Raw genomic sequence first — 16,056 nt, 5'->3', positions numbered from 1 at the left:
ACAGTATGACATGGGAGTGAAATGCTTGTAGCTGCGCAATGCCCGACCATTAAATGACAGAAAAAAAAAGTTTTACAGTATTTACAATTTACTACAAAATTTACAAATTAACTTAGGAATTTACAGTAAAAATAAAAATATAAATAAATAAAAATGTGCAAACAGCAGAGAGAGATTATAAAGATTATAAATTATAGGAAATGTGTGGTGGTGCGTGTGGTGATGTGATGTGTGGGAGAGTCCAGTCCTACACCTGGTTCAGGGCCCGAATAGCCTGGGGGAAGAAGCTCCTCCTCATTCTCTCTGTTTTGGCCTTAAGGGAGCGGAAGCGCTTCCCAGACCTCAACAGTGAGAAGAGTCCATTGTTGGGATGGGAGAGGTCCATCATAATCTTCCTAGCTTTGGACTTGCACCGCTTGGTGTAGATGGACAGCAGGTCAGCGAGCTCTGATTGAATGATGCGTTCGGCTGAGCGCACCACTCTTTGCAGATCTCGTCTGTCCTGCTTGGTGCAGTTCCCAAACCAGCTGCAGATGTTTGCCGTCAGGACGCTCTCGATGGTGCAGCAGTAGAAGTTCTTGAGCACCTTCAGTGGCAGATGGAAGTCTCTAAGTCTTCTGAGGAAGAAGAGACGCTGATGGGCTTTCTTAACCTGGGTGTTGATGTGGCAGGACCATGACAGGTCCCGAGTGATGTGGACACCCAGGTATCGGAAACTGTCCACTCTCTCCACTGGCGTGCCACTGATGATGAGGGGCTTGTAATTCCTCGCCTGCTTTGTGGTGAAGTCCACGATCAGCTCCTTAGTCTTGCTGATGTTTAGGAGGAGGTTATTCTCCTGGCACCAGGTCTCCAGGTTCCTAATCTCCTCCAGGTAGGCCGTCTCGATGTTGTCGGAGATCAGGCCTACAACAACAGTGTCATCAGCAAACTTGACAATGGAGGTGGTGTCTGATGTGGCTACACAGTCACACGTGTACAGTGAGTACAGCAGGGGGCTTAAAACGCAGCCCTGAGGCACTCCAGTGCTGAGTGAGATGGAGGGGGAGACTTGTTTTCCCACCCTCACTGATTGGGGTCTGTCTGTGAGGAAGTTGAGGATCCACTGACACAGTGATGAGCTGAGTCCTAGATCCGTCAACTTGGTGAAAAGCTTAGAGGGAATTATTGTGTTGAATGCTGAACTGTAGTCCACGAACAGCATCCTAACATAATTCCCTCTGCCAGTGTCCAGGTGACTCAGGGATGTGTGGAGCAGGTGAGATATGGCATCGTCTGTGGAACGATTAGTCCGGTAAGCAAACTGAAGTGAGTCGATGGTGGCAGGAAGTGAAGAAGTGATGTGATCTCTCATCAGTCTTTCAAAACACTTCATCACAATTGAGGTCAGTGCTACTGGACGGTAGTCATTGTGGCAAGCGGGCTGTTGTTTCTTTGGAACAGGAACTATAATGGACTGTTTGAAGCACGTGGGAACCACAGCTTGGGCCAGGGAGAGGTTGAAGATCTCCGTGAACACCGGTGTTAGCTGGTCAGCGCAGGCTCTCAGGACCCGGCCAGGGATTGCATCTAGTCCTGCTGCCTTCCTGGTGTTCACCCTCCTGAAGGTGTTCCTCACAGCATGCTCTGTGATGATGAATGCATTTTCTTCACTGGTGCACTCCGAGCGCGCGCAGCTGTTTGTTGTTTTAATTGCTGCGGCGTCGAAGCGAGCATAAAACGTGTTCAGCTCATCAGTAAAACAGTAAAACAAGTATAGTAAAACATGTTATCTGGTTACTTCTTCTCATCATTGAAAATGTATCCAGTCAGCCAGGAGTTTCATTTCTGTGAAAATAAAAACAAAACAATCCTGACGACATGACTACACCTTTGTATGTTTCAGTTTTGTTTGTCTGAAATTCCTGCCATCAGCCTCTTAAAACGAGTCTGCGTGCTGTCACGACTTCAAGTTGTTACTTAATTGAAAGTTTCCACACAGACTCTATAAAGTCTAGTTTAGAGTCCAGGGTTAAGAGTGTAGACTTAACAGTATCACTACTGCAATAGTTTATAAACTTAAAAAAGGGTTGTTTATAAAAAATGTGAAGAAGAGGGTCCATTGGAAATGAAATGATTAATTGTATAAATTAATGTGTTTGTATGTGACCCGTACATTCAGTGTGTGATGATCTGTGGTTAGTGGCCTTCTCTCTTTTCTTCCATTACACTTCCATTTTGTGTAACAATGAGTGTAAATAGTTCAGGTACAACAAAGACAGTTGGAAGGAGGTAACCCAGAAAGACATTAAAGTATACATGCGTCTTGATTTTGAGTGGTGTGCATACATCTAGTAATGTGTAGTCTAGTGGTAAGACTACACACCTTCGGAGCGAGAGTCACAAGCAGTGTTGGTCAAGTTACTTGAAAAAAGTAATCAGTTACTAATTACTGATTACTTCCCAAAAAAAGTAATCCCGTTACTTTACTGATTACTTATTTTCAAAAGTAATTAATTACTTAGTTACTTAGTTACTTTTTAAAAACACGATTTACAACCTGAATAGGTGATAAAGTGATAGATCTTTCAGCCCAATTCTACTTTTTCTGCATAATCCATCATATAAAATGTAATCAAATGGAAAAGTCTCTTTTTAAAACTTGTTTTATTAGTTTTAATCTTTTAACTTTATGCATCAAGTAAAAATTAAATTATATGCAACATTCTCTGACTGGAAGAAATTTTAATATTTAATAAATATTTAAACCTATTTTTTGCACATTCCAGCACATAAAATAAAATATTTTTGTGTGTTTACACTCAGTCTTTCAAATAGATGCAAGTAAAACACAGCAGAAAATAAATGAAGTCAAAGACTAGCGGTCCTGTTGCTCTATTTTCACCTGTAAAGCAGGAGTGGGGTAGGCGGAGGTTTACCCTGGTGCAGGTGTGCAGCGGTCAGTGGAAGAATCCGCGAGTTTCTGTGAGTTTCCCATTACGTCGTAGCTACTCGGTGCTTGCTCGGAAGTTTAGGGGTTTTTTTCGCTGTAAAAAGAAGTTTTCTTCCCACGCACAACGGACACTAATGTTTTTGTCACTTTTTATGGAATCAGTACTTCCACGCTTTAAACGCTGCACGCTCATACTCTCTCTGCACTCGATATATGATCCATTGTTGATCTGCACACAGCTGTTGTCACGAACGTCGCACTCGCTTACGTCACTGTCATGAGACATTCTCGCAAAAAATCACGGTTTTAGTAACGCAGTAACGCAGCGTTCCTACGGGAAAGTAACGGTAATCTAATTACTGTTTTTGCAATAGTAATCCCTTACTTTACTCGTTACTTTAAAAAAGTAATCGGATTACAAGTAACGCGTTACTGCCCATCTCTGGTCACAAGTTCGATTTCAGTCCAGTAAGTGTCCTGGCTAGACCTGCCATACTAAAACCAGCCCTGGAATGGTGCAGCAATATCTGCAGCTCGGACACAAGAATTTCGCTACATGTTGTACTCTGTATAATTGTGTATGTGACAAATAAAGGTTGTTGTTCTGTTAATGATTTTACCTGCAGTTTATGTGATACAGAGTCTGCCCAGATGATTTTTTCGACCACCATGTCACTCCAGAAATCTTACATGTTATTACCGGCGATTCACTTTGACAACCGTGACAAAAAACAGGCCAACAAGACAATCATCTCTGTCCCCAATCCAAACATCACAGTGGATGAGCATCTGGTCGCTTTAGGTGACGCTGACCTTTCAAACAGAAATGCCAAGAAAGCAGTTAAATATACCATAAAGATGTGGGCAACGTGTGATGCCAGGACAAGTTATGGGTGGAACATGAAACATGTCGACGGTTCTCCTGTAAAGAACCAATTGAAGTTTGTGGTTCTGGAGATTGATTGGAGGTCTCAAGAGACATAAGACATTATTGTTTTTCATTAATTGTCCTCCTGGTCTGGAGCCGTGCCAGAATCAAGTGTAATTTTCAGATAATTTTCTGCAATCACTTTTGACCAGGAGCACAACAGATGTTACTTTATTTCACAGGTGTCAAACTCCAGGCTTCGGACGTCGGTGTCCTGCAGGTTTTAGATGTATCCTTGAGCCAACACAGCTGATTTCAACGGCTAAATGACCTCCTCAACGGCTGTATCCCAATTCAGGGTCTGCAGCCTTAAAGTTCGCAGCCTCAACGATCCACAAGGGCCGCGTACTCAAAGACCGCTAAGGCCGGAAGTGCGAGGCTTGTGAAATGGGACGGTCTAGCCTCCGTTGCGCTGCCCAGGTTGCCTAGCAACCATGATACTAACAGCTGGAAACGTTTCATACAGCTTTGTTTGACAGAAATGAAGGAGAAAATATTTTGTTCATTTGTTTGTTTGTTTCTACATGAGCTTTGATCATTCTCTGTAAGATTAAGGTCAGCTATTGAACGGCGTATATTTTAAAGTAAAGGCTTTAAAACCAAGTTAGTACAAACGTCACTAATGTCACATAACTTTGCCGACATGTGGCCAACAGGAATGTTTTAATGTTCTTCGTTAGTAAACATTTGCACATAAATAAGTGACATAATATTCAGTACTTACTTTTAAAAGTTTACTCTTCGGGCGCCCCTCATCTGCCGTTTTTTTTTTCGGCAAAATTATCCACACCCACCGCCGCGCTATTCTGGGATGTGTTGGGCCACGAAGTCTACACCGCCACGTCCTTAAAATTCAGGGAAATGAAGGACGCATTTGAGGGCCGCATTTCGAGCAGCCTTCGAATTGGGACAGCCTTCGTCGCGTCGCTGTGACGTAATCGGCCTTAAAATGCGGCCTTTAAGGCTGCAGACCCTGAATTGGGATACAGCCACTTTCTCCAGAGGCCTGGTAATGAACTAATGATTTGATTCAGGTGTGTTGATCCAGGGTGAGATCTAAAACCTGCAGGACACTACCCTCGAGGCCTGGAGCTTGACACCTCTGCTTTATTTGATGTATACAAATTTTAAATGGTTTCAAAGCAAATGTTAATGGAAACTTTGACCCAAAGTAGTCTGTGATTAACAGTATACTATGTATGTTTGATGATTATTTCTTATTTTCAAAATAACACAAAAATTATGTTTTTTTTGGAATTTGAATTCAAGCTATATAAGCTCAGATTAATGAGACTTTCTATATATAATAAACGGAAGTAAAAAAAAACAAAAACCTGTAATGTTCAAAAGAATTGAAGTTGATAAAAAGATCTAACACAGCAAGCAGTGATAATATATCTGTTACTACAGTTGAGGTCATTTTTGGGTGGGAAGACAAAATAAACACATGAGGGTTAATTATCTGAGAAGTGTAAAGATATCTCGTTCAGTGCCTCCTCTTGCCTCACCTGTGCCTTCAACATTCCTCCTTTTAGAAAAGACTTTTATGTCTTTTGTTGATGTGATTTAGCAGCCAAACTAGCTCAACCAGATGAACCTGGGTTACCACCCAGCTGCTGGAGTTTCACACACTTCTCTGCCACTCCTGACTTTCTCATAGAGTACCACAGTTCCACTCTTGGCACTCCCATTATATGTTTTTTAGATCCACAAAGTCAGCAGAGCTCCTTCTGACATTCTCTATACCTCTTCATCAACACTCAAAACAAGCATCACGTCTTTTCTCTGCATGAAACCCTACCACTGCTCACTGATCATTACCCTTTCCCTTATCTCGGCCTATGGAGAGAGGTGGGACAGAGAGAGATTGAAGCCCCCTTCTAAACTTATGTGATAAAAAAAAATGATCAGAGTGCTAAAACAGAGTCTGCTTGTAGTAAATCCTCTTTATTTTTAATCAAAGATAAATCAAAAATATTAATTTGATCAATATATAAAAGAGAAATGTAGTTTGAGTAGTGAATATCAATGTTCTGATGTTCTGATTTTGTGTCTGTACATGATCCAGCTTTGACCTTGGTGCTCATGGTTTGACTGCAGGGATGCAAGAAGATAAAAATTCTGTTACCAGTCCATTATTGTACGTGATCTTGAAGAAAAGGGGCATTAATGGTTGAACACAGAACCATAATTAATAACTGAATTAATTGAATAATTGCATTTGCTGATTGCTAATTACACAGAATACTGATTAGTCTAGAATCAGGTTTACTCAACGTGACTATATTTAGGTTTAAACCATCCATCCATCTTCCATCCATCTTCATCCGCTTTATCCGAGGCTGGGTCGCGGGGGCAGCAGCCTAAGCAAAGAGGCCCAGACCTCCCTCTCCCCAGCCACCTCCTCCAGCTTATCCGGGGGAACACCAAGGCGTTCCCAGGCCAGCCGAGAGATATAATCTCTCCAGCGTGTCCTGGGTCTGCCCCGGGGCCTCCTCCCGGTGGGACATGCCTGGAACACCTCACCCAGGAGGCGCCCAGGGGGCATCCTTGTCAGATGCCCAAACCACCTCAGCTGGCTCCTTTCGATGTGGAGCAGCAGCGGCTCTACTCTGAGCCCCTCCCGGATGGCCAAACTTCTCACCCTATCTCTAAGGGAGAGGCCAGCCACCCTTCGGAGGAAGCTCATTTCCGCCGCTTGTATCCGCGATCTCGTTCTTTCGGTCACTACCCACAGCTCGTGGCCATAGGTGAGGGTAGGGACGTAGATCGACCGGTAAATTGAGAGCTTCGCTTTTACACTCAGCTCCCTCTTCACCACGACGGACCGGTGCAGCGTCCGCATTACTGCAGCTGCAGCCCCAATCCGTCTGTTGATCTCCGGCTCACTTCTCCCATCACTCGCGAACAAGACCCCGAGATACTTGAACTCCTCCACTTGGGGCAGGAACCCATCCCCCACCCGGAGTGGGCACTCCACCCTTTTCCGGCTGAGAACCATGGCCTCAGATTTGGAGGTGCTGATCCTCATTCCTGCTGCTTCACACTCGGCTGCGAACCGCTCCAGTGTGAGCTGGAGGCCCTCACCCGATGAAGCCAACAGAACCACATCATCCGCAAAGATCAGAGATGAGATTCTGAGGCCACCAAAGCGAAAGCCCTCCGCCACTTGGCTGCGCCTAGAAATCCTGTCCATAAAAATTATGAACAGAACCGGTGACAAAGGGCAGCCCTGGCGGAGCCCATCACCCACCGGGAACGAGTCCGACTTATTGCCGGCAATGCGAACCAAGCTCTTGCAACGGTTGTATAGGGATCGAATGGCCCGTAGCAATGGGCCAGACACCCCATACTCCCGCAACACCTCCCACAGGACACCCCGAGGGACACGGTCGAATGCCTTCTCCAAGTCCACAAAACACATGTAGACTGGTTGGGCAAACTCCCATGCACCCTCAAGTATCCTCGAGAGGATGAAGAGCTGGTCCAGTGTTCCGCGACCAGGACGAAAACCGCATTGTTCCTCCTGCATCCGAGGTTCAACTAGCGGACGAACTCTCCTTTCCAGCACCCTGGCATAGACTTTCCCGGGGAGGCTGAGGAGTGTGATCCCCCTGTAGTTGGAACACACCCTCCGGTCCCCCTTCTTAAAGATGGGGACCACCACCCCGGTCTGCCAGTCCAGGGGTACTGCCCCTGATCTCCACGCAACATTGCAGAGGCGTGTCAACCAAGACAGCCCTACAACGTCCAGAGCCTTCAGGAACTCGGGGCGGACCTCATCAACACCAGGGGCTCTGCCACCAAGGAGTTGTTTAACTGCCTCAGTGACCTCGCCCCCGGAAATTGGCGGGTCATTCCCCTCATCCCCAGACTCTGCTTCCTCCTCGGAAGACGCGTCAGTGGGATTAAGGAGGTCCACGAAGTATTCCTTCCACCGCCTGACAATTTTCTCAGTCGACGTCAGCAGCGCTCCGCCAGCACTATACACAGTGCAGGTAGAGCACCGCTTTCCCCTCCTGAGACGCCTGACGGTTTGCCAGAATCTCTTCGAGGCAGTCTGAAAGTCTTTTTCCATGGCCTCTCCGAAGTCCTCCCACACCCGAGTTTTTGCTTCAGCCACTGCCTGAGCCGCATTCCGCTTGGCCTGTCGATACCTGTCGGCTGCCTCCGGAGTCCCACAGGCTAACCAAGCCCGATAGGACTCCTTCTTCAGCCTGGTGGCTCCCTTCACCTCTGGTGTCCACCATTTGGTTCAGGGATTACCACCACGGCAGGCACCAACCACCTTGTGGCCGCAGCTCAATGCAGCAGCTTCGGCAATGGCGACGCTGAACATGGTCCATTCGGACTCAATGTCCCCCGCCTCCCTCGGAATGCTGTTGAAGCTCTGCCGGAGGTGTGCGTTGAAGATCTCGCGGACTGGGGCCTCTGCTAGTCGTTCCCAGCACACCCTCACTACGCGTGCACCAGGTCTGTCCAGCGTCCTCCCCGGCCACCTGATCCAACTCACCACCAGGTGGTGATCAGTTGACAGCTCAGCCCCTCTCTTTACCCGAGTGTCCAGAACATATGGTCGCAGGTCTGGTGATACGATTACAAAATCGATCATCGACCTACAGCCTAGAGCGTCCTGGTGGCACGTGCACTTATGGACACTCTTATGTTCGAACAAGGTGTTCGTTATGGCCAAACTGTGATTAGCACAGAAGTCCAATAACAAAGCACCGCTCGGTTCAGATCAGGGAGGCCGTTCCTCCCAATCACGCCCCTCCAGGTCTCGCTGTCATTACCCACGTGAGCATTGAAGTCTCCCAGCAGGACAACAGAGTCTCCAGGTGGAGCACCTTCCAGCACCCCCCCCAGGGACTCTAAGAAGGCTGGGTACTCCGAACTGCCACTCGGCGCATAAGCGCAGATGACAGTCAGGACCCGTTCCCCGACCCTAAGGTGCAGGGAACAAACCCTCTCGTCCACCGGGAAAAACCCCAACGTACCGGCAGCAAGCCGAGGGGATATTAGAATACCCACCCCAGCCCGCCGCCTTTCACCAGGGGCAACTCCAGACTGAGACAGAGTCCAGCCCCTCTCCAGGAGACTGGTTCCAGAGCCCAAGCCATGCGTAGAGGTGAGCCCGACTATATCTAGCCGGTACCTCTCAACCTCACGCACTAACTCAGGCTCCTTCCCCACCAGAGAGGTGACATTCCATGTCCCTATTGCCAGTCTTGGCAGCCGGGGGTCAGTCCGCCAGGGCCTCCGCTCCTGGCCGCCACCCGGAACACAATGCACCCGACCCCTATGACGCCTCCTGCGGGTGGTGGGCCTGCGGGACCCATATAAATAATAAAATATATTGCATGCACTAGGACAATTCAATTGTCCTGACAATTATAAGTAGAAGAGAATGGATGAACAGTATGAAATGATTATAAAGACAGGTCTCACACTGACAGTTTGAACTTGAAGTGTGTGCTACAGGATGGACAGTGATTGAGTGATAGTCACTGAGCAGCCACTAATCTGTCTGACTTATAGATAAATATATAAATCTATATGTGATATATAAAATGTTTGATTTAATAAAAATAAATTATGTTAAAATGAAGATTTTGTGAGAATGTGCTAAAGACAAATCTAACTCTAATTTAATCTAAATAAGTAGAATTAACAAACTGAATGAAACACTAAGGTAACATTATTCATATTGGATTAAATATTTAAATGTGATGGAATTTTCTAGGTGATTAGATGTTAATAATGTCATTGGATGCTCCCAGGAGTGAGCTTAGATGTCATCTCACATCCCAATAGTTTGATTAAAATTCACCGTGGTGGTGTACAGAGGCAAAACTGCAGTAGTCATAGTACAAACTATCATTGTCCAAATATTTATGGACCTAACTACATATACTATACTTGAAAACAGAATTATTTAGAGACAGTCACAGTTAATATTCAAAGTTTCAAACTCTTCTAGGGTGTGTGTGCAGTGAATTCTCACAACATGTTGAGCTGGTTTTTCAAGCTGAACCGAAAATATGTTGCAAGTATTATCACAAGATCAAGGACACACACTGAAAGCTCTCCAGCTCCACTGCCATAGCACTGTTTTTACATCATTTGCTCTGGTATGCATGTGAAACTGCTTGTAGCAGGTGTCCATCCTAATCTTACGACAGTTCTCACATTTTCTTCCTGCTGTTATGAATCTGATGCACAAAACAAAGGGTTTTCGACGTTCTTTACCTTTAGGAAATAAAATGCCTAAGGTGACTGTTTGAGCCAAAAAAATAAATTATATGTGTTTAGTTTCTGTTCTTAGAGTCCATTTTTTCTGTACCATTCTGCTGAGTGACTGTCTTCTGCTCGTCAAATACATTTCATTGCGATGTTGACCCTGTGCTAACTTGCATATGACAAATAAAACTGAAAACTGAAATTTAAATCTGATCTAAAATCATCCTTTTTGGGACGATCGTGGCTCAAGAGTTGACAGTTCATCTTGTAATCGGAAGGTTGCCGGTTCGAGCTCCGGCTCCGACAGTCTCGGTCGTTGTGTCCTTGGGCAAGACACTTCACCCGTTGCCTACTGGTGGTGGTCAGAGGGGCCGATGGCGCCAGTGTCTGGCAGCCTCGCCTCTGTCAGTGCGCCCCAGGGTGGCTGTGGCTACAATGTAGCTGCTATCACCAGTGTGTGAATGTGTGGATGACTGAATGTAGTGTAAAGCACTTTGGGGTCCTTAGGGACTAAGCAAAGTGCTATACAAATACAGGTCATTTACCTTTTTATTTTCTATCAGAGATGAATTTAAATTAGTTCCATCAATTTATATAAATGAGAAATGTAGTTTGAATAGTGAAAATGTTTTTTCTAATGTCTGAATTTTGTGTGTGTACATGATCCAGACCAGTGGCAGTCCTGTTTGGTGCCCTGGGTGAACACTCTCTCTGAACACCAAGTTAATCAGAGCTGGGCTATTCCCTTCACCCACATCGGCTCCATCTGAACTCTGCCTGCTGGGTACTGCTCATAGGATCAGACATTTTTTAACAGAGAGCCAAACAGATGTGTATAGGGGTGCTGGTGCTGATGATCAACAGGCTCAGCTGATTTATTCCTCTGTTGTTACACCAACAACAGACCGTACACCCACTTTGTCTTTGCTAAACTCTTACTTTCAATTCTTCCCAATAGATCCTCATTTCAACACCAATCTGATTTAAGTATATACTTTGACTAGGCCCCTCCAAAGCCTTTGTTTGTCTGCTTTTTTAATTAATGTATTTATTTCTGTTTTGAGGTAATTCGGAGGTAAACTTGAATCATTGCCCTGCTGCATAACTTGAATGTGCTTGAACTTATATCAACGAGTTTAAGTTCTGGGAACTAATTAGATTTGACAGCGCTGATGCTGAGTTTGGCTTACACCTTTAGTAGTGTTGTGAAAATTAGCTATATACCAGGTTTTTATTATTGTGAGCTCAAATATGGAAATTTGCAGGAGTGCTGGACTTTTTTCAAATTTTAACAAGCTAATTATAATAAATGATAAATTGTTTATTGTATCTGTTACAAACAGAATTGTTTTATATTGACTAGAATTTGGATTTATGTTTTATTATGGTTTTAAAACCTGTTTCCTTTGATATGTTCACCTTTATGGACTAAATTTAGTTTGGTTTGTGGTTGTGGCTCACATCTTTGACACGGGGAACCAGAACACATGGATTTAAATGCAGACTCAGACGAGTGACACAAGTTTCAATGATTTTTATTATAAGTAAAGGATGGCACTGAGCCAGAGGATCCAGTCCAGCACACACACCAGGAAGGAACTGAGAAGGAGACAAGAATCCAAATTAAGGACACTTGGAGAGTTTCCTTCTACAGAGAGGTGATGTAATCCTGATTTACTGCTTCTGGAGTGTAAAACATCGTGTAGGATGGAGGAGAAACCGATGTTTGAGCACACTGCTGGTTGTTGAGAGCAGGTGTGTTGACTGAACTCCACCAGCTGATGGAGCTGTGCTCACTGGACTGGAGAATCCTGCCGCTCACTAACACACAAACCAACAGGAGGAGGCAGCAAGACAGAGAACAAAGATGAGATTTTTCTGTTCCAAGCTACAAGATATTATTACAGTTTATAACTCATCAACCCACCTTTGGTGTGAGCAGCCTCGGCCATTAATGATCAGCGCACCAGCTCTGCTGCCTCGTAGGAGTCCTCGTTGAACACCTCCAGTCTCAGCTCCAGATTCAGCCACAGATCCACGTGAGCCCCTCGGCACGCTACAGTCACCAGGCTACAGTCACCAGGCTGTTTGCTCTCAGAGTTCAGCTCCCCTGGATTACTGACTACCTGACAGGCGGCAAACTGCAGTCTACTGCTGTTACTCTGGACGCATATAAATATGTCTTAAATTATATATCCTATGATATATAATTTAATATTTAAAAAAAAATTTTTTTTTTCATTTACTTTGAATAAATGAATAAACGTTTTTAATCAATTATATAGTATATTTCAATTTAATTTTTAATTGAAAAAATACAATTGTAGATTTATAGAGGTATGATTTTATAAATTTAAAAGGAGTGTTGTTCCCTTGACTACCACAAAAGTGAAATTCATGGTTATTTTTCTCTAATGTTTGACATGACATGGCACTGTTTTTCACCAGTTCACACCACTCTTTTTGAAGTTGTATCTGTGTTCTGGATTATTGGAGGAAATTTGAAAGGCCAAATTGTAAATGTGTCTCCCGTGGACAAATTTCTGCTTGTCCAGATTCAGCCACAGATCCACGTGAGCCCCTCGGCACGCTACAGTCACCAGGGAGTTCAGCTCCCCTGGATTACTGACTACCTGACAGGCGGCAAACTGCAGTCTACGGCTGTTACTCTGGACGTATATAAATATGTCTTAAATTATATATCTTATGATATATAATTTTAAAAATATTTTTTTAAGTATTTACTTTTTCATTCACTTTGAATGAATGAAGTTAATTTTAATTTATAATATATTCTAACCTATTAAATTATGTAATAAAATTCTTCTTTTTTTTTTTCTTTTTTTTTAAATATTCAGAGGAATATGGCAAAGCTTTAAAGGACTGTTGTTCCCACAAGAGGACTTCAGATTTTGGTAAATAACTTCAACGACCGCAACATTAAAATCCTTGGTTATTTGTTTTATAACATTTGATTTGGCACAGTCGTTCACCAGTGCTGACCAGTCATTTAAAAGACTGTCTCTACATGCATCTTGGATTATTGGGGGAAATACGAAAGAATAAATTGTGTTTTTGCCACGTTGTAAATGTGTTTCACGTGAACAAAAGGAATTTTTTGCCAGTGTTTTCAGCTCAGACACATAAGATTCAATTTTCTTACGGCAGCTGTGCTTTTCTCCTTTTTCACTAAGTTTTCTGATATTTTGGAAGATTTTACTGTTCAATTCCTTCAAATTGAAAGACTTCAGTTTGAAGGGATTGCTCTTGCATTTTTCAGTACTCTCATGAAAAACGTTCTTTGGATCCAACATGTTGGTATATGAGCAGGCAATATTTAGAAAAAAGTCTTGACCACCCAATCCCCAAAATTGTGTGAATCCCACAGTTGTTGAAATTCCATATTCTCTGTGCCAAGAATACGCTTCTTTACTGAGTAGAGACATACAGTTCAGGCAAGGACTATTGAGCGTATAAACCAGAATGCTCTCCACAAAGGTTCCAAGCTGTTGCAAAATAATTTCAACCTCTTGACATAAAAGTGGCTCAGTATGTGTGTCATTTTCATAATCTACCTCAAATTCCGGTGAAACAAAGACGGTCTTACTGCGTTTCATGAAAAAAATGGCCAATGCATATTGTTTACGTTCATGCATCTGCAGATAACCTTTGAGGGAAGGAAAAAATGTATTTGCATCGACACTTGGAATTTTGTCTGCCTCTCTCTGCATTTCTTTGATTTGATGATAACAGTCCTCTTTCTTTTTCTTTTTCTTTTTCAATCCTCGAATCAAATCACAGTTTTTCTTAAACAGTTCAATGTTTTGCTCGACTTCCAAATGGGAAGAACTGAGTTCATTGCGTTTCAAATTTGGTAAACCATTTAAGTATGGCATTTGAAGTTTTGTCAGTATCTCCGAATAATCATTACAGGTTTCAAATTTAGGTAAAAAAATGATCTGATGACCGGATATGTTGAGAATGTTTGAAGTAAGAGGATTTACGGAGTCTGGGTGTGCATGAGATCTTTTTGGTTTCTTGATAATTATAAAATGATCTGGGAATGAGTCTTTTCTTTTGGTCGAGTGATCGCCTTTGGTTTTGGAAACAAAAGAAGCCGTTTGTTTATTATAGCGATTTTTAAAGAAGATAATCTTTCTGATGTTAAATTGGCATTTACTGTGAAAGGACGATAATATCTTTGCTTTTTTGCTATTAAACATCCTGATTTCTTTTGGTTTATTTAATTCATATTCTTTGTGTTTCAAGCTCGAGTTTATTTTCTGGAGCCAGTGTGCTCTTCTTTTCACTAAAGAAAGAGGGAAAAAGGCGTAATTTGTCAATTCACAGCTGTTAAAGTCGTGTTATTTAAAAAAACGTGGCTGGTCCAAATTACAAATAAGATATTTTTTGGCATCTCACAATAAATAAAAACACAATCCATCAATTTGCAGGTAATTGAAAACACTACAAAGATGGAACATCCAGTGTTGAAGGTTTTTTGCTTTTTAAAAAAAAAAAGTCTTTAATTTAATGACTTTTAATTTGCTGCCAGTAAATGGCCCCAAAATACCCGCCTCTAGCGTTCAGCCCAACCGCCCCAAAAACAGAAAAATTGATTCATCGCATTTTTCCAGTTTTATATAAGCATTAACTCACCTTTGGTACGAATAGCCGTGCAGCTGTAACGGGCCAACTTTCGAGTCTTTTTCAAATATTTCATTAACTTGTCTGACCTGAAACAGGACAAATAATTGTGAAAGAATGAGTTCATCCTAACCTGGGAAAACAGTGCATACAGTCAGATCTGTAATTATTTGGATAATGACTCTGTAAGTATAAAAATGGCAGTAATTCCTAAGCAGCAACATTTGTATTATGTCCAAATACTTAAGGACCTAACTGTATGTGCTACACTTGGAATCCAAAAAGTATTTTTAGAGACTGTTACAGTTAATATCCAGACTGAGATGATGTAAAATACTTGCTTTTTATGGATGATAGACGTTTTTTTCTTTGCCATGGCAAACACTCAGATTATTTGTGGTTTCGGTCGTAGTTGGTTTGCGTTGATTGGATTCTCCCAAAAAGTTGTTAAGATTTTTCAACCTAAACAGAAAAAATATTACCTGTATTACCACAGCATGTTAGCTACCATACACTGAAAGCTCTCATATCATTACATGCAGCAGGTATCTGACCTACTTTTATAGATGTTTCTTGTTTTTGTCCTCCCAACTGTTTCAGTTTCTTGTGCAAGGAAAGTGTTGTCCTATCAGGCTTTCTTTTAAAATTGCCCGAGGTGATTAATGTGTGTGCATATGCATGTATACATATTAGTGATGTGCGATACCACTGATTTTCTTTCCAATCCAAGTAATATTCAGGGTGGTATCGATGATACTGATCCGATACCGATACTTTATACAAAAACGTATTTTATTTATTGTATCTCAAATGATAGCGTCATAATGATTACAGGACATCAGATTACTTGTTCTTATCACTTAATAATGCAGAGTTCATCACATAGAAATAAAAAAACTGAAGTTGTGCTGTTTGAACACCTTGCCTGCCTGCAGCACTAAAGGACTCCGTGAGAGACGTCTGTCCCTCTCCTCCTCTTCAGTTCACCTCAACATACGCTTGTCATATTCTGTGATATGATTTACTCTGAGGTGTTCGACAAGGTTAGTGGTGTTGCCACAACCATACATGCCAACCCTTCCGATTTCGATTTCGATTCCGAGAATCCCGGAGCCACCATTCTCCCGAATTTCCACATGGACAACAAAATTGAAAAACCATTTCATACCATAACCATAGAATTCATAGCGCGGCCCAGCCAATTCCAGTTTCCAACAATGGCAGCAGCTACTTAGTTTTAATATTACTATTGTTTCTCTTTCTGGGTTGCAAAAAAAACCTTTTAACATGTTTTCAGGTGAGAATGTAG

At 42.8% G+C, this 16,056-nt stretch overlaps 1 protein-coding gene and 1 long non-coding RNA gene across 2 annotated transcripts; both read right to left on the bottom strand.

Moving 5' to 3' along the window:
• Window positions 1–11,619: 11,619 nt before the first annotated feature.
• LOC148102317 (uncharacterized) lies at window positions 11,620–12,181 on the bottom strand. Its single transcript, XR_015719320.1, has 2 exons — window positions 12,028–12,181; window positions 11,620–11,921 (listed from the first exon to the last, which is right to left on the bottom strand). It is a non-coding gene; the product is annotated as an uncharacterized LOC148102317 (long non-coding RNA).
• A 765-nt stretch (window positions 12,182–12,946) lies between these two features.
• On the bottom strand, window positions 12,947–15,123 carry LOC148102316 (uncharacterized). Its single transcript, XM_087844561.1, has 3 exons — window positions 15,089–15,123; window positions 14,760–14,836; window positions 12,947–14,409 (listed from the first exon to the last, which is right to left on the bottom strand). Exons 1-3 carry the CDS (start codon window positions 15,121–15,123, stop codon window positions 12,947–12,949), a joined length of 1,575 nt encoding a protein of 524 aa, XP_087700687.1.
• Between the last annotated feature and the right edge of the window lie 933 nt (window positions 15,124–16,056).

The sequence above is a fragment of the Neolamprologus brichardi genome, chromosome 7 (assembly GCF_056152115.1).
Source record: "Neolamprologus brichardi isolate AB-2024 chromosome 7, ASM5615211v1, whole genome shotgun sequence".
Lineage (NCBI taxonomy): Eukaryota > Metazoa > Chordata > Actinopteri > Cichliformes > Cichlidae > Neolamprologus > Neolamprologus brichardi.
The sequence above is the reverse complement of the archived record's forward strand: the minus strand, read 5'-3'. Positions and strand labels throughout refer to the sequence as shown.

Coding starts and splice junctions, on each gene's coding strand:
- LOC148102316 (XM_087844561.1), bottom strand. CDS start 15,123: ATGGCAAAGAAAAAAACGTCTATCATCCATAAAAA. Junction 14,837..15,088: donor ACGTCTATCATCCATAAAAA/GCAAGTATTTTA, acceptor GTCCTGTTTCAG/GTCAGACAAGTTAATGAAAT. Junction 14,410..14,759: donor CACGGCTATTCGTACCAAAG/GTGAGTTAATGC, acceptor CTCTTTCTTTAG/TGAAAAGAAGAGCACACTGG.